Here is a 19314-nt window from a genome sequence, read left to right on the forward strand (position 1 = left end):
TTCCCCTTTGACCCTTCTACCATCTACCTTCCACCATTATCGACTCATTAGCTTGGCCAAATAGACGCGGTAAATGGCGAGCAGAATTGCTTTTCCATGCGTCTGTGTTTGTGTTTAGCATTCGGCGGCTTCTGTTTAACATTTGCCACGTGGCCGCTGCTTCTGGGAAAAATAATTAAAACTTCAGTTTATCACGGACAGCGGGGGGTTTGGCCAAAATGTCTGGCATCAAGTGGAAGTCAAATAGAGGGATTCATTATTTTGAATGATTGCCCAAGTTTGCTTAACTTGGTTGCTGTAATTAATGAATGTTACAATACTTGCTGTCGTATTTTACTGTCCTACATTTCTGAGCAAAATGTATTAAAATGTATTAAAAATTAATGATGACAAATCAAAATCAGTGCTGCCAATTATCGTAACTAGGCAAAACAATGATGCCAAATTAGTCGAATCTTACAACACGCAAGTCGCGTAACAAAACAATGACACTCAGTTAATATAACTACATACATATGTATGTATATAAAGGAGGTTCTTTCCCTCTACTAACCACAAGTCATACCCTCTGAACGCAGCGATGAAGTGCATCAATGACGTCTTACATCAGCATGAGCCGCAGGTTCTGACGCCCACCTGGACTACGACACCTGACAGCCTGAATTATTCTGCTCACGCCATTGCGGACTACAAAGTGGCAGCTGGCTGCGAATTATCAATGAGTTCTAGAGTTCAATCGCCATCTATCAAGATGCGGCCATGCCCAGTTAATTGTTCGTTTGCATTTATGCAACAGTTTCTCAGCGCGATTAATTCCGTGGAAAACAAAGCCAGTGGCAATTAATCAACGAAAAGCGTTAATCGACTCGGAAAATCTCAAAGAAAAGATATTCGAAACGGCCACGCGAGATGCATGCAGATATAGCCACTTAAAATGTTACTTAGACACTAAAAGCTGCAATGTAAATTGGCACTCTTTCAATAGTTTAAGATAATCTTTTTTAATTGCATTTTTTATGATGTTTATTAAAAATTTCATTTTGTGCTGAGTCATTTGTGGTTGCAGTTTCCTCCTTCTGGGACATTTTTCAAATAAACAACCCTTTCACCACCCAACTTCCCATCTCTGCCCCATTAATAGACATTTAAAGTGGCCGCCATTTAAATGTAATTTGCCGCGCATTGCAATGGGAAATAATGTGTACTATAGAAAAGTGTATCTATATCTGTCGGTTTGTCACTGGCTCGTGGCCCCTCGGATGTGGAAGGGGGGGCTGGGAGGGGGTGATGAAAGGGTGGGGAATTAACGATTTCCAGTGAACGAGCGAATGTGGCAGACATGATGGCGTCGCCATCGCTCGCCATTGTTGTAGCTCGTTAGTCTTCGCAGTGCCCATGCCCATTTCTCCGTGTCTGTGTCTATTCCCCTGTACTTTCCATGTGCCGCGACTAATGCTAATGTAATCACATCGATTAGTGTTGGTAGGAGTTGGTTAGGAGTTGGCTTAGGCAGTTAAGGTTCCTCGACCACTTCCTTATGAACTAGATTTACGGCTATTGCGGTTCATGAACTATCTGCAAAAAGTCCAGAGACCAGTTATATAGTTCATATACTGGGGCTTCATGGCATTTTTCAATTTCTTCGCATTTTGATTTAGGTTATCATAAAATAGATTTATCGCTGTTGGATTTCCTTTTTATTGGATTGACCTTTTTACATAACTCAGAAGCCAAAATTCGCATTAACGTTATGCTTTGTGTAATACAACTGGTGATTGATGCGCTTTTAATTATAGCTCTTGCAAAATAAGTGATTTAAATATTTATAGGATGGTTTCAGACAAGTGAATGTTGAAATAAGAAATATATTATTGTTGACTTTTATACGACTCAAAAAGTGCAAAAGTTCGGCACTTATTAAGATGAAGTTTCATTAACAATGAAAAAATGATTGATGGTAAGTAAGATAGGCCCCTAATTATGACTTACCACCAAAAGTAAAAATAAAATGTTGCATAACATATTCGCAATAAAAATACAATGAATAAACACTTTTTAAGAGCCCTAAATACAGTTGGTTACAGCCAGACAATAATCCACAATCAATAAACTAAATAAATATAAATGTGAATAGAAATAGAAATAGAAAAAGGTAAATAAATAAATAAATAAATAACCACGACTCATCGAGTAGGCAATAATGCGAAGTGACATGACCAGACATACTTGTGGAAAAAAACCAATATATAATTCGGCATATATTTGGTATCTTGCAGATGCAAGTGGGCGACGACAAATGATCTTCGGTGGCAGGCGAAGAAAGGGTTAAGAATGCCTCTTAGACAAAGCCGTCGAGCAGAAGAATGAGAGAGAAATCTTCAAGCCAGACAGCAAAGTAAACAAGAAGAATCGTTTTCAGAGATCTCCACCTCTTCTGGGCCAACATATGAACATTGAACATTACTCTTGGCCATAAAAGACTCGCATCTGGCCTACACTTCATCAGCCCGACTCCCCAAAGCATTTCCATAAGATAATTGTTTATGTGCGGCTCGTCTTTTTTGCTCTTGCTTTTATTTTTATTTATTTTCTCCTCTTATTTTTCCCTACTTGAATATTATTTTTGGCATGTTTTGCGGCTTTTTTGGTTCGTCTGCTGCTGCTGCTTCTGCTTCGTTTTTTCACTCATTTTTTTCGGGATTTCTGTTTTGTTTTGCTGGTTTTGTTGTCTGCTCGTTTTTTGGCCATTGTGTTTTGCTCGGCTGGCTGCAAGCATTTGTGCCAAAAATAAACGCTGACATCATCCCAAGCAAACCATTCAGCCGCAGCCACACACAAAAATCGAGCTCACTTTTATTTATGGGCCAGGGGCGGGGAAAGGGGCAGGGGCAGGGGATTTTGGGGAGCAGAGCCCCTCGATAAGGAGAGTGGCAGCAACAAGCCAGCAAACCAGCAAACACCACACTTCATGCGCCTCTCTTGAGTGAGATAAAGCCAGAGTATGGCAGAGTATGGTACAACTGAAGATGATGCCTAATTGAAATTCTAATTGGTCTGGGGAGTCGCCTTCAGCCAGCAGCTTACATTCCATCCCATGGCCACATCCTCACCAAAAATCCACCGAAGAAACCAAATGAAATGACGGAGCACCCGGTTCCCTGGGATTACTGACCTTGAACTTGAGGCGGTTGGCTCCGCTCCTTGATAAAACATTATTTATGGCGCTCAAGTCGATGGTTTTTTGTGTTTTCTTTTCTGAATATCATTTTCTGCGCTTTTTGAGTGCATTCGATCTGCATTTCGGCAGAAAGATCGAGATCTTTGGCAGCCTTTTGACGGCACTGTACTGCTGTGCAAGGGGATGCAAGGTTTCACTGGATTTTCAATGATTTACCATATCTCTTGGTTTATAAACTTCCTCTCAGGTTTATCATTTTTGGGTTTTTTTATAATAACTACCATTTTATACGCATAAAGTGATTATATATGATTAATATGCGATTTCCAGATACCAATTTCATCCCTCTCCTAAGCAATCCTACACCCGATAACATAATAACCGTTCTATCGTTCCTCAAACAATCCAGCATTATACATGAGCTATAAAATACAATATTTGGCGTAATGTAGAATACATTTTGAATTTCCAGAACTACCATGTTACCCAGATTTCTAGACAATCAAGTTAACAACTGTTAGTATAAGTATAAAGGTATATAAATTGGCTGATACCCATCCTGTAGCTTAGTTCACAAATTAAGCATACAGTGTACAATAAATAAATAAATATAGGTCTTTACGATTTCCAATTCCTAGCAGTAAGTTTATGAAAAGTACAAATTATGTGTACTATCTCTACATTAACACCACACCTCTTAGCCAGTTGAAAGCAGGGGAAAATAACTTAGAATAGATAGAATCGCAAGTACACCCCTTCAGAGTTATTTTCGTGTGGGAAATACCAGAACTCATTCAACTTGGTGGAAGAGTAAATGTTTCCTGACTAATCACCCGCCAAAGTACTCGCTCCTTATACAGCACGCATTAATTAAACGCTATCTGCGAACTTTACAGCTGACTCACAAGTGAATCACTGAAGGCAATCACAGCAATACTTTCAAATAGTTTTCAAAACTGGCGTGATCATCTCCGATTCAAACGGAAACTCGCAGTTGAAGTACTGCAATTGCGTCAGCTGGGTTCTATTTTTCTAAAGACAGATTCTAAGGCAATTTTGTCATTTGTGGAATGTTTTCGCACCATGAAGTGTAATTTGTGCTCGAAAACATATGAACTGGAGTCCAATGGATACCTAATTTAGTGCGCCATTCCGCAACAAAGCCTCGCCTTTGTGGGGCCCCAAGTTTCAGTTTTTTTTTGTTGTTTTGGGGTGGATGGGGAACCTTGGGGGATCGGGAGACCCTTTTCACTTTTTGCGCAGTTCGCTGGCGAGAAATTGCGTTGCGGCCAGGCCACCAACCACCTCAAAGGAATTGCTTTTTTATTGCTTATGAGCCAAGCCAGCAAATGCTAACGCATCATCATCATTATCATCATCGGGAAATGAATGCACGAAACACGAGGCGAATATTACAAGAGAGCCCAAGTTTAGGAATGACATCATTCCAAGTCAGAACCAAAGTCAGAAACCAAACCAAACCAAATTCTCACAACTTTTAAATGTTGATTGAAAAACGCAAGAAACTTCCTCCTCCCGCCTGGCTGCCTTTTTATAATTAAGCAAAAGGCGAAATAAAAGAGGCGAAGAAGCCTCAAGGGCTCGCGACTGGGTTACAAATTGCGTTGGACCACGAAAAGGATGCATTTTTTGATTGCCACATGAGTCACCTGCGGAGTGACGTCACTTGATTGAAAGCTGGAGTTAAAGGGTGAAAACTAAGTCAAATTAAAATGTATTAACATAAACTGCGTGCGAAATTGTAGTTAATTTGGAATTTGATTTTTGGAACAAGAAAACATGCTTTTACACACCACGAGGGTTAATTCATGCCTCATTTATAAATACACATTGAAACAAACAAAACAATAATATTTGACATAAAAGGAATTAAACATCAAAGGCAATGGTATAAGTACTGTTTAAATATTTTTCATTAGGGGAAATGTTTTCATTATAACATCTATGACTGAAGTGTTAGCATGTGTTAACTATCTAGTATTTTAATCAGTTATTTTGTGCTTTTGGTGTTTTATCTTCTTAAAATGTATCAATATAAATGGTGTTATATTTCTGTTTATCAACTTGTAAGTTATTACGTGTTAAAGATCGCCACTGACATACGCTGACCACCCAGCAACTGAACGTAATCCGAGTACAGTACAACATTCAGCGTGCAACACCACAGGCCAAGCGATTAGCAACACCGAGCATTCAGAGAGAGAGAAGGACACACAAATGGGGAGCAGTGGGAGGAACAAATCAAGCGACAAGTAGTAGGACATGGCAGTTAGCAATCCCGCAACCAAAAAGGGCGGACTGATCGACCCACACCGACCTGCTGATAATGGTATCCGCTGCACCACCAGTTGCACCACCGCAAGTGGCAGCTGCCGCGACGGCGGCAAACACGGTGGCGCATTCCAGCGGAGATCGGGATGCGGTTGCGGATGCTGAAGCGTTGGGCACTTGCAAGCGCTGGAAGGCAGGATCGTAGCTGAAGGATATGCGCGAGCTGGCGGCCGGATGTCCTGGCAAGGCGGCGCTGGCAAACGACGTTTCCGGCGAACTGGCATAGAACGGCGAGTGCGGGTAGGCGTAGATCGAGGGACTGGCGCTGAACGCAGCCGTGCTCGCTGGATCCACTGCCACTTGGTTGATGCCCAGCAAGCCAACGATCCTCGGCTGCGCACGATGCGGGATCTGGTGCTGGGGACTGCTGCCCGCACTGCTGGGTATGGGGATGGCACGACTGGCCGAGCGGGTGTACAGCGTGGGCGAGAACTGATCGATGGCCTCCTCGTAGTCCTCGTCCGTGCTGGAGCCCATGCAGAGGTGCGTGTCGCTGACCGCTCCGTTGGGATTGTGCGTGGGCCACAGCGACTCGTCCACGCAGAAGGAGCTCCTGCCCGACTGCGACTTGTTGTAGTAGTAGAGCTGCGGATTCAGGCGGTGCATGAAGGACGGGTCGTTGGGCCCTCCAATGTGCGGATTGCTAAAGGCCCTCTTCCGACTGCCGCCGGCATTCGAGGCGCTTGTGGAGCTGGATGTTTCAATTTGGATTTTGGATGTACGCAAAGCAAAAGGTCGCACGCAGTTCAAATAAAAATAAACAGTTTAGAGGTATAAGACAGGTTGCAAGTAGCTTTAGATAAACTCGTAAATATAGATTTCACACAATTTCAGTTTCTTTTTCTAGGCCAATCGAAATCATAAGGTAATCGTAAGTTCTTATGGGGAATAGGGAATAGGAAGGGATTCGGTGCCAGGCAACAGGAGTCGAGTCGGTGTTGCTGCAATGAAGTGATCGAGTGGCGATTCGAAAGTGAGCTGTGATCATTGCCAGACAATCAGGTGAACGCGTCTTGTGGATTAACGAAGTCTGATTGATCAGAACGACAAATTGTGTTTTCATTGCTAGTGTCAAATCAAATGAACTTTTTGAGGTCTTGCAAATGCACAGGCTTGAGCTGCCAATTAGTTTGTTTTGTGTGTGTTTTAACAACATGGAAATTATAAGAAAATATGTATGATATGAGTTTACATTGCGATACTCGTTTGCAAAGTTCTTTGAAATTTTAATGGATTTTGCTTTGTTAGTGTGGCCACTCTCACTCAGTCCATTCAAAATATTCCCCTACAAATCAGAGAAACTGCAACCACAGTCAACAAGAGCAGACTCAATTTCCACTTCATTTGCCAGCACAACAGCAACTGCAACAGGGCCACATTGTGATGCAACATTTGCGGCATTTGCAACTTGTCGATGCGCTCCAATTCTCGGCATAAGCACAATACAAAACAACCCACAACTGCCGAGGATGCAACATGGAATCTTTGGCTGCAGCAGCAGCAGCTTCAGCAGATGATGGATGTGGCGTGCCACATGCAATTTATGCATCCAAATAAGACTGACAAAAAGCAAAAGCGCGGGGAAGTGCACAAAATTTGTCAATTACGCTGTGGCAAATTAATCTCCTCAAATGGGGTAAAAGCGAACATTTCCTTTGGAAAGTGTTTGATGTTCGTGACAGAGTGACGACAACTCAGTTTTCTTTTCCTTTTCCTTTGAGGATGAAAAACATATTTCCGTTGCACAAGTCAAGCTGATTTTCCCTCCCCCCACAACTAAGCGCATAAATTACATGCAACAGGGCGTGGAAAGGGGAGTTTTCCAAAAAGAAACTTTTCGCAGCTAAGACCTTTATCTCCCAAAACTGAGTGCAAAATAAGTAGTACATCATTGAGGAAAAACGTGGGCAACAACAGCTTTTCAACTGCAATCCAGGCACATTTGCCTTTTTTTAGTTTTCCTTTTTGGGCTGGGAATTATTCTCAGTGGAAAATGCGGCTTCACATACATGCCCGTTGTTGCTTTTCCTTTCGGCTTTGTGGTTATCTGTTTTTTTTTACTGCAGCAAAACTTTTGCTCTTGCAACGTTTTATTTTTGTTTTCCCGCTGCGATTTTAATTGTTAATTTTAAGTTGCAGGAAACTTTTTAATGGGCCTCACATGAGAAACATGGTTTCCTCTGCACAGCAAGATCCTCATAAAAATCCGTTTGTTACTCTTTTGGCCCGAGCTTTTTCGCGGATATTAAGTGCTTATTTTGTTTCGTATTCACTCCCCCAATTTCGATACTTTCCCCGTCTGCTTGAGTCATCCTCTGGCAAATCCCAGTGTCATCCTGGCATCTGGATTGTCATCGCCCTTTCCTTCGCCACTTGCAGCTTGCATAATGGCCAAGTAGCAAAATTAGCATAAAATGAGCCACGCAAATGGGTGAAACACTCGCAAAGCCAACGAGAAAAAACAAGAAAAAATAGAAGAAACGACCCCATTGAAAACTATGGAAAATTGCGGCTGCATGGCTGCATTGTTGTTGGTGCAGCAACAAATTAAATGCACATTACATGCGGCATTTTCCGCCTTCCACTGCCATTTTCATTTGCCATTGTGTTTTCCCGCTTTGTTGTTGTTGTTGTTGTTGCTGTTGTTGTTGTGTTCAGTATGTCGCCCCAGAGCCAACAAGGAAATAAAAGTATTCAACAAAATTGTGTATTCGCAAAACAAGCATTTGTTGTTCACGAAAATTAGGTGAATGGAGCTCGGCTGAAAACTGAAAAAGAAAGAAAAGTGCGGAGAGCGCGAGGGAAAATTCCAAAACTCCAAAACGGGAGCCTCGAAAACTGCGATCTCAGATAAGACAAAAAATCGTTGAAAAGAAATTTGCAGTCAGCGCAAGGAAAATTCGGAGGAAAAGGGGGTGTATTAATCGCTTCACCGTTTTGTTTTCGCAGTTTATCTGCGAGTTTTCATCGCTCGTTGCTGCCGTTTTCTGCTTTTGACCACTTTTACCCGCCAAGCCGAAATTTATTTGCGAATTGTCTTTCATTCGTTTCTATTTACGTAATTCGATTTCCAATGCCTGTGGTTTTTATTAGCAGTTCGGCAGTTTGATTGGACAGCACAATTAGCTTGAAAGGACAGCAGAAAGGATTGCGTAAGCTTGGCAGCCAATTCGAAATTAGGGAAGAAAAACGGGGGACAACTCCAAAAATTAAAACCCCAAACGTGGGCACATATCCGCAAGGCATTCATTCCGGACTTCTTTTAACTTTTAGTAATTTAAAATACATTTAGGACTTTGACAAAAATATTTCAAGGGAAAGTTACAACATTTAAGTATTCGTCTTTCGTTTCAGGAAATAGAGGCAGCTAGAAAATTTGTCCCCGATTTATTTACAATTTATTTTAATTTATTTAATGAAAGAAATCAAGGAAATGAGATTCAAATCTATTCTGAATAAGAACTACTTAAGTTTTGAAATAGATAAGATTTCAAACACGTTTTACTGACTGTTTCACTGAGCTAAGTTTATGTACAAGTTAGTTTGGTTGGTGCATGATTAAATTATTAATATGCGTCAAATGGAAAGACAAAACAGCAAAAAGTAATGAATGTTTATTTGATGGGTGGGCAGGGAAAAAGGAATTCGTTGTACTCACATGCACATAAATGATATTAGGGCATTAACACTTGATTTTATCTTGCTTACCTGGAAAGAAAAGAATAACGATTTGATTACATATGGTTCTCAGTCGAATGTAATAATTTTAAAAGTATTTTATCTAAACCAAAATTACAAGATTCTTTTTTTGGCGCCCTAAATTCAAATATCTCACTGAACTGCTTGTTTGGTTATTTGTTCATGAAGTAAACTGCTTACTGAGTACATCCACAACATTCCGATAGAGGGCTATGCACACTGCTTCATCATGCCGCTCTGTTAACAGTTATGCCGTTTAACATAATGTACAGTTTTAGACATACTAAAAACTAAGCACTACTTTCCTAACATACATGTTATTCAACAGTTTCGACAGTTTTAATTGATAAATACGAAGTGCCCTGCTTGAGCATGTAGCTGGGCACAGTTACTCTGAAACTGTACGGAGAGCAGAGTGCGCTTTTAAACCTTTAAGCAGTCGAAGCAGTGCTTCGAAATTCAATGTAAGTTTCCAGTATGATGTAGAATATTATTTCATACAAGTAAAATAATTGTATAATCTTTCAAAATTGAAATTTCAAAGACAATATAACACATTGGTAAGAAAGAAATATATAGAAACCTTCAAAATTTTAAATTGCGTAGAATTTATAAGTTCAATTTAAAATGATATACATATTAAGACAAGCAATTTAAAGTAAAGACCAAATTATGATACACTTTTAAATGAATTAGGCCTGTTTAAAAAATTTGATTTGGGACAAAAATAGGAATTAAAAAATGTAATGGGTAAAAAACCGAAACGCAATAAAAAATGTGTTTACGTTTGGCCGCATTTTGTTGTATTTTTTTTTTGCTAAGAAACAAGGCAACAAATACAAACAAGGCGATAATGTGCAATGCACAAAAAGCGATCAATAACAAAATCGAAGAGAGCGCAAAAGGAAGTAGACAGAAAGAGAGAGTGAGACAGAGACAATGAGAAGGCGGTGGAGAAACCAGAAAGCAATAACAAAACAAAACAGACGGCGATAGAATGCAATTAGAAGACGCAGATAGCGGGAAAGAGAGAGAGACAGAGAGAGGAGAGAGGAAAACAAAATAATTCACGTGTGTAAATGACAAACGATGTAAGAGAGCAGCAGAGCGAGAGCAAGATGGAGCGCAGAATACGAGTGATAAGCTTCGCATGCCCTCTCTTTCTCGCGCAGAATTGATTGACTTCGAGACTTTGTCGCATTTGTTTTGTTTTTGTTTTCGTTTTGCATTCTCTTTTTTCGTTTAGTCTATTATAAAAATAGCAATTTGCGCACTATTTTTAAATGTTTTGAGAAATTGTTTAATTTGTTTTATATTTTTTTTGCTATCTGTATTCCACGCGATTTGTTGTTTGCTCTTCGCAATTTGTTGCTGCTGTCAGCAACAAAAAAAAACACGAAATAGCCTAGGAAAGTCAACAGAAGAAATATCTAACTTAACACTTTTTTTTATCCACAAATGATCAAGACTTCAGTAAAAACTCAACTTTAAGTAAAGTTTTGTGGAAGCATACTACGTGTTTTTCCCATTAGGCATCTAAATGCCCTGCGAAAGAGTATAAATAGAAAGAACGATAGAAGATTTGCCAAAAAAGAAAGAGAATCGCCGACTGAGAACAGCCCCTCACACGCCCCTTTCCATGTCACGTATACGTATTCCGTGTACTATACATATGTATGTACATGCATACACTCATATGTGCACACATGACAATTTGCTTAAGCGCCTTGGCGCCAAGCGACGTACGACAAAATCTATTATTTTCCTTTTCTTCGCTATTTCGTTCATGTATTGCATGTGGTTTTAACTTTAAAGCCCCCGACTACCAAGTTCGCCGTACTTGTGTCCATATGTCCGATGTCCGTCCAAACGACTGGGGAATTCGCGTAAGACAAGCATAATCGATGGCCTGCCCGCCGGTTGGCTCTTATCACAGAACCCACTTGTCTTGATACTTGATAAGGCGAAATACACTCAAATATACACACACGAAAGACAGCGGAAAGGAAAGGAAAGAAAGTGAAGAAAGAAACACGAGCGTGCTGCAGCGGCACATTTTTAATTTCCCCAATTGATAACGATGTACATATGTGTGTACATATATATTTTTTGGTTCGTTTCGCTGTATTTCCGGGAAACACCAAAAAATTATTCACATCAATATTATTTTCATATCGCCTTATTACTGTTTTTTTGACTGAATATCTTCTTAGATCAAAAAAAGCTCAAAAAATATATGAATTCAAATAAAAATTGTATAAAGTATTCATCGAATTAGTCAATTTTTTAAGATCCATAAGGACAATGTTTGAAAAGAATTATAGTTATGATAATTAGCTTACGTTTTAATAATAACTTTTAAACACTGACCAGCGCCAAAAATACATAAATGAAGTACTACAGCTCGAAAAGCAATCACCTTTCACTTAGAAATGCCATAAAAACAGCAGACAACCAGGAAGCATTGTCATAAAATATATTTACACAGTTGTAAAAATGCAGTTTACAAATGGCGTAATGAGTTTCTATCCACAAATCGCCAATAACCACACAAATAAATCACCAATATCGTCAGAATGCAATCGATTGATCGTTTGATGGCCTCCATTTACCTTATTGGAAGTTGCATTTTCTAATGGATTTTCGCCGGGGGAAAATGCACGGCGCATCGAATACGTATTTCCACCAATTGATTTATGCTTTCCCATCGCAAATAAATATATCTTTAAAAATGCTCTCATGCTAATGAATGCACCCAGTGCGGAAATTAAATTTGGCAATGACAAATTGACCGATCACAAGGCGATGTAAATTCAAATAGAAAGTGCAAATAAATGGTGCAGAACTCATGGGAAGAGACCGAGAATTAGACCAAAATATTACTCCTTGGAAATAAATTACTATAAAATTTTCCACTTTCATTCAGTCCACTTCTTGGCATTAAGTGTTTTAATCATATTTAAGTTGTTGCCTATGATTTACCAATTCTTTAGATAATTCTACAAATTCTTCGGAATAAATATACCCCATCAGCGGACGAGGAAAATAAATAAAGCGAGACGTTGCAAGAAATGTTCATTAAATGTGCATTTCCCTCTATTATTTGGCGTCACCGCCGTTCGTTCGTGCAAACAATTTTATATATTTAATTTATATTTATCTCAGTTTGTTGTCTTTCATTTGTTTCTCGTGTCCGTGACAACTGCATGTGTCTCTTTCAATTCTACGCCCCTGTGTTTGAGTTTGTGTGTGTGTGTTGTCTCACTGACACACAATAATTAGGCAAAGTAAATAAATTAATTTCGCATTTTCGCGCGTGAAGAAAATTAATGCGAAATTAATGGAGCGGCAAGGCGTCTACTGCTCACTTGAATCGCCCAGCCATATCCCCAGACATATAGACATATAGACACATGGATATACGTTCGTCTCGTCCATTCAATTTGCCAAGTGTTTGGTTGCAATTTAATTAGCAATTTATTAATTGCCACTTTGGCCAGCAGTGCAGCGCAGACGGCAGAAAGAGTGAAAGAGTGATTCACCCGAAAGTGTCTGGGTGCAGATCGAAAGTATAACGTAGTGCATAAACTAATGTTTAACAATTTATGACTCTTGTTATTATTTACAGAAATATAAACAATACCAATTTAAATGCAAGTAAATTGGAAGATTTGTAACATTGTCTGTGCATGTTTTGAGCTCTTTCAAAGGTTCACATTATAGAACGTATATTTGCAAAATTATTTACATTTTAAACTAGTGCTTAAAGTGTACTTTCTCGATCTATCTAGACTAGTTCTAGTTACATCTTGAATTTAATTACTTATTTCTTAATCTTTTCAAAAAAGAGTTTAATGATTGTAATCTTTAGATGTGCGCTTTTCTGCTTGTCATAATCATAATCATAATCATACTCATAATATATATACGAAATTCTTTTAGTGCTTACTCTTCATTCAAAGACTGATACTCGGAGTATCTATTAGTCCGATATCATCCACAACTTCTTCACAAAGCTTTTTACTTTCTATCTTTTTATCTATTTTAGATATGATGTTCAGTGACACAACTTTTCGTTATCCCCAAACTCCTTTTGGAAACTGCAATCTGCCCACGAAACTTTAAGTAACTTCCTCTGTCCATGCGTTTGTATTAGTCACTTTAGTTGGGTGTGTGTGTGTGTTTGTGCGTGTGTGGGTGTGGGCGTTGTCATGAGAAGAAGAAACCGGTAAAAACAGCTGTTGACTGCCGACTCCACACAGCTGCTGTGAATCAACTCGAAAAATACAGAAAAAAATGTAAAAATTGGCAAACAAAGGGGCGCCAGAAAGAGAGACAAAGTGCCAGCACATTTATGGAGTTTCTGTAAGTGGAAATCGCAGTGTATATGGTCGAGTGTATGTGAATGATGACTAATAAACAAAGAGACTCTGCACTCTGCAAAGCAAACAACAACAAACAAAACACAATAAAACACCAACGGAAACTAAAAACAAAAATAAAAGCCGGCAAAATGCATAACTGAAAATGAAAACTCAGGCAGACAAAGAAAAAACCGGCTTAAAACTATACGAACATGAAGAGTTAAAATTACTGAAAAGAAAACCAAAATTGTAATCATAAAGCAGCAACAGGGTTTTTTCATTTAAATGAAAAATTTGTTTCCATGTTTATTACTTTCAGCAAAATCAATTAGAGTGAAACTGGAGAAAACGCTTGTCAATTAAATATTTTAAAAGACCTGCAGTCCACACAAAAATCTGTAGATATAATTTAAGATATAACAAATTAGTAATTTATAAAAATACTGAAATTTTCAGGGGAAATTCCCGGCAATTTGCGTGGGCAGATGTATCCGTCTAGAAAAATTCTTAGTCACTCAAAGGAAAATTAAACGGACATGATACAAAACGAGCCATTTATTAGAATAGAAAATATTTCCAAGCTAATTGAAATCGAGCTAAAAGTCTCAGAAATTAGTTTGCATAATACACGAGATAATGTTATATTTAATTAGTACAAATTATGCAAACCTATAGAAGATAAGAGGCAGAATGTGAAAGGAAAACGAGTTTGACAAAAAAGATAAAACCGCCAAAGATTTGAATATCGAAATCTGATAATACAGTTTTCGGCAAGTCATTGCGTATTTTGTATGTTAAAGATTTAGTTGTATTATCTCGTACTATTCAATCTTCGATAGAAAGTTTAACTGAATGGGCAGCACTAATCTCTTAATGAACGAAAGGCCAGACAAAGAAGTTGATTAAGGAATATGAATGGAAGTGAAAGAACGCGATTGTAAATGCATCTTGAGCTTAGTGGAACGGAAATGAATTGAATTCCAATAAGGCGCACAAATAGTGTGAGTCAGTGGTGTCAGTGCTGGAAAACAAATAAAAACATATATTTTTTCCCACCTTCCCAGTTCAACGACCTCCGCCTACTGGCCCACAGTAAGAAAATGGCAAATTAGGTGCGAAAATAGTGGGAGTTGGGCGGAAAGCCCCACCAACTGGGCCCGTTGAAATCCGTATTGGGCCAAAACAAATGCCTGATAAGAGAAATGCATTGTGTCACGCACATTTTTGTTTTGGAACCGCTTTGAGTCCCAGTTCATCACCTTCTGTTTATGAAAATGGGGAGGTTTTCTAGGTTTTCTATTCGCCGACATGCTCATTAGGTTTTTCTTTCCACTCGCCCACTTGTGGATTTCAGGTCAACCAATTTGGCTCTAAGCAAAGTGCGTCACGTCTATAACAATAACGTGGTAACAGACAAAAGGTTTATTCAGTTTTGCATATAGATACTTCTGGGCAAATATGATTTTATTAGAAAGTATAGATTTATTTGGATCTAAAATGTGAATTTGGCAATCTTAAATTCTTGTATGAAAACTATAAAACGAGGATTATTATTATTGAAGATCTAAAGGTATTGATTTGAAATTCGAATACACTGCAGCAATGCAATTCCAATTTAAAAGAAATAAACGAGCAAATTGCGGGCACTCAAAATGTTATGTTATGATCCACTATTAAAAGGAAAAGTTTTCCTTTCTTGTCGCAAATTTCGCCCTTAGGCTCTTAGTGCATAAAATAGTCGGGAAAAGTGGCTTGCGTTAACCGCTTTAACGACCTTTTCCAATGAGTACGGCCTGAACTCACGCCCTCGCAGTTTGTGCGAACGATGCTAATTGTCGGAGAGGTGCAACTAAAAAGATGTAAACACTTTTTTACACCTCTCGTGTCTGGCAACTTTCACGTGCAGCTCGCTTTCCACCCAGCACCGTTTGACATTTTCCCGGCGCTTTTTATTGATTTTCGGTTCGAGTAACTTTCCAGCAAGTGCTGTGCCAGCCAGCAAGTGGAAATTGCGTTTCAGTTCAGTTTCGAGCCTTCCCCCAAAATGCAAATCCATAATCAACTTTCTGCGATTTGCTGTTTGTTTGTTTGCTTGTTCGTCCGTTTGTTCGTCTGTTTACCCACACACGATAGTAGTAATAATTTCGCTTTTCCCCAGCCAACCGTGTGCCGACTGTTATTTTTCGCTGTCAAGGTCGTTCTTCGCCGCGGTGGTACCTGCTCCCCCTCCAGCCTCCCGACTTCCGGCCCCCTTTTCCCAGTTCCGGCAACAGTCGGCATTCAACTAAGCAGGCATTTCCCTATTTTCCAAATGAATTGTGTTGTTCCTTGCGCCCATTTGTGGTCACTTTTATCAGACAATAAAGCCCGTAAAAATGGTGGCACAGGTGCAAGTTGATTTACGTACTACTGAAATACAGTAGAAAAAATAACAGTTCCTTAAAGCAATTTTATCTAATATTCTATAAACTTAATATCCCTCTGACTTACTTCATTTTAAGGTAATCATATGAATTAGAGTATATTATTTACTTTATGCAAATTGAAGTTAGTAATTTTAGAACAACCTAATGGTTTCCGACTATAAACCTTTTAATTTGCAGAGTATTGAACTCTGAGGACTTCTACAAGGTTAGTAGCCCTATAAACACGACCCAATGTCCTCAGTTCTCCATGCAATCCCCAATCTCCATCAATACGCCGCGTTTGTTAGTTCGATTTTGTTGCTTTTTGTTTACATCCCAACTCCTGTCCACAAAAATGTTCGGGGAAGGGTTTGATTCAGTCCTTTGTTTTGGCAAAATATCAAATTGAGTTTGACATGCAAAAAAGAAGCGAAAACGAACTCAGACAACTTCCGACATTGTACGATGTCTGTCATGATTAAATGAAGAGGGAATGTTAATTAATCTACATGTCCATCCAGCATTTGAATCGAAGTCGGTTCTGAAGTCATTTAATTAAGTTTTCATTGGGCGAGAGTACAAACTTTTTTCAATCCCCGCAAGTGCAATTCGATTCAGTTTGCAATGCCAGTTGCAGATGCAGATTTCAGTTGCAAAAGTTTTACGTAAAGAGATTATGTATTTGGAAGTTTGGGTGTTAGCATACAGCCCAAGTTTGGTAAATCCTTTCAAAGATTGTACAATCTCTAAGTTTTTATGAGGTACTTAAAGTTTTTGGAGAGATGTGAAGAGCTTGGCATCTGAATTTTAATTTTAAAATGATTTTCGGCAGATTATCAGTGAGTATGTATAAAAATAACAATCAAAATCGAAGCAATTTATTGAAAGAGTTAAATCAAGAAATCTTTTAAAGCCTCCTACAAATTATCCATTGAATAAATTCCCCGAAATGTTGTGATATATTCAATTTGTCTGAATTTTGTTATAAGAAATGGCAATTTGCATTTTGCATTCGCAGCACATAAACTCATTCAATTGATTGCGATTATTGACCCACTGTGAGAAGAATCGCACCAGAAACTTGGCACTTGGCAGCAGAAAAGGACGGCGAATGCGCGAGCGAGGGAGACGGCGAATCGCATGAGATGGGGACATTGTATCTCTCTTTCTATCTGTGGTGCTGGGATGCTATCTTTCGCGGACCGTAGAAATTTATGAGCGAATAAATATGCCTGATATTGTCGGTTGTTTTCCTTTTTCTTTTTCTTTTCCTTTTCTTTTTCGGTTTACTTGGCTCTTTGTTATTCTAGACTTTAGTATTTAAATCATGTGCTCTGGGACCCACACTTTTGCCCCTCGGATTGCCCAGCCATCCCATCCATGTGAGATCACAACAGCCAACCACTGACGTCTATCAATTATATCGTTCTGTGTTTTCGGTCTCTTTTAACTGATTGCAGGCGGAGATTCGACTTTTTTCCACAGTGCACTCTTTTAATTCGCAATTTCTTTCGCCAAAATTTGACTTGCAAATATCCAAGGAGTCAATATCCAAAGTCAAAGCCAATCATCAATCATCAATCAATCAGTCAATCAATCAGGCGACTCGAGCGCTGGCAAACGGCGCCCATAAATCAATAAAAGGCGTTTCACGCTCTGGCCAGGTTTCAGTTTTCAGCCAAAATGCCTAAAACAAGCGGGGGTGGAGGAGAAGTGTCACTTGTGAGGCAACAAATGGCAGAGAAAAGCAACCAAAACGAATAAAAACCCTGGGGGCCGTCGTAATCTGAGGCATTCCCTCTGCCGGCGTTTAATTTCGAGCGATGAAAGTTCAGCTCTCGTCACATGGAAACACCTGTTCAGCATTTCAGTTCGCAGTTGGCAGTTCGCAGTTCGCATCGCAACCACAGTGGGGCAGGTTGTGAGTCGTCAGGTTTTTGTTCTTTTCAAATTTGTTTGATAGTGATTAGAAAGAACGAACAACACACTACACCACACCACACACACACACCTCGTTAGCATTCCTGCCTGGCAACAAATGGGCAATTTCTCGGTTTCGCATGGAAATGGAATTCGATTTGGGGTTTATTTTTGGTACACGTGGTAATAAATAGATGAGCAAGTACTTGATGGTTTCTAATGTATGTTTAGGTATATTTATTTAGGTGAAGCCTATTTTTGTTTATTCGTGCACACTTTCCGTTTTAGCTCATTTAGTTTGTCTGATGGATTTTACTATTCATTTTCGTGTAAAGAATTAATTCGCACGATAAAAATTGCATAGAAGATACTCATAACAAGTATTAGTATAAATTCAGATTATTTATGCAAAATTACCCCATTATTCTGGTTTATTGAAAATCAGATTTACACTCTTGCCATTATACACTTTTATCCTTCTGGGGCTTCAGTGGGTTAAAGAGCCACTTCAAAGGAGGCAACATTGTTGCACTCACCAGATGCCGCCCCCCTTTTCCACCCCCTTGAATTTTATCTGAGAAAAACAGCTCGTGGCGTTAAGTAGAAAAACAAACAAAAAATGCCAGCGACAGAGAAAAATTGAAGAGGTGCTAAAAATATTGGCGCGAAAAAACAGAAAACAAATATTGCAAAATGCTGCGCAAAATTTGTTAAAAACTTTTCTACATAAGAAGTCCAAATAGTATTTATAGTCGAAAGTATAAATTCATATTAAGATTCATTAATAAAGAAAAGAGAGGCCATTGGATTTTTACAAGACTTCAGATTTTCTCAGTGTAATGTACTGGGCATGTTGGAGAGAGGCAAAAACATGAATTAAATCTAATTTATTTCATTGAGTTTAATCAACGCATGAAAAGACTTCGACTGCGTCTCTCCCCACCTCTCTCCTCGCTCTAAAGGCGCGTGAGAGAGTTGAAATAGGGAAAAAAAAATGCCACGCGCAGCAGAGTTTATTTTTAAACAACAACAACGCATTATAATGAAGGCAGAAACAACAACATAATGGCAACAACAACAACAACACTGATAGGCGATGTTTGATAGCAACAACGAACCCACCAAACGACCCAAGGGGTGGGTGCAAAAGGGGGGCGGGGTATCTGACGATGGCCGTAAAAAAATCAACTTCAATATTTGCGTCTATTTTTAGACACACAACGATGCGATACGAACGCATGACCGTTGAGTGTGTGAGAGTGTGTGGGCTGTGCGAGAGCGAGAGAGCGCGGAGTCATCAAGAGAGATAGAGCTTCTTGTAATGCACCGGTTAACGATCGAACAGCGAAGCCAAGGAGCAATGCAGAAAGTCTCTCTCATCAATATGTGCACGTAG

The 19314-nt window shown here is 39.2% G+C and overlaps 1 protein-coding gene across 1 annotated transcript in view; it reads right to left on the minus strand.

Annotated features, from left to right (window-relative positions):
• Window positions 1–19314, minus strand: part of LOC122617322 (protein bunched, class 2/F/G isoform-like) — a 43611-nt gene that overhangs the window by 7741 nt on the left and 16556 nt on the right. Inside the window, exon 5 of the mRNA XM_043793187.1 lies at window positions 5517–6221. Coding sequence (XP_043649122.1) covers window positions 5517–6221 — 705 coding nt within the window. The remainder of the gene's footprint in view (window positions 1–5516; window positions 6222–19314) is intronic.

The sequence above is a fragment of the Drosophila teissieri genome, chromosome 2L, assembly GCF_016746235.2.
Source record: "Drosophila teissieri strain GT53w chromosome 2L, Prin_Dtei_1.1, whole genome shotgun sequence".
Lineage (NCBI taxonomy): Eukaryota > Metazoa > Arthropoda > Insecta > Diptera > Drosophilidae > Drosophila > Drosophila teissieri.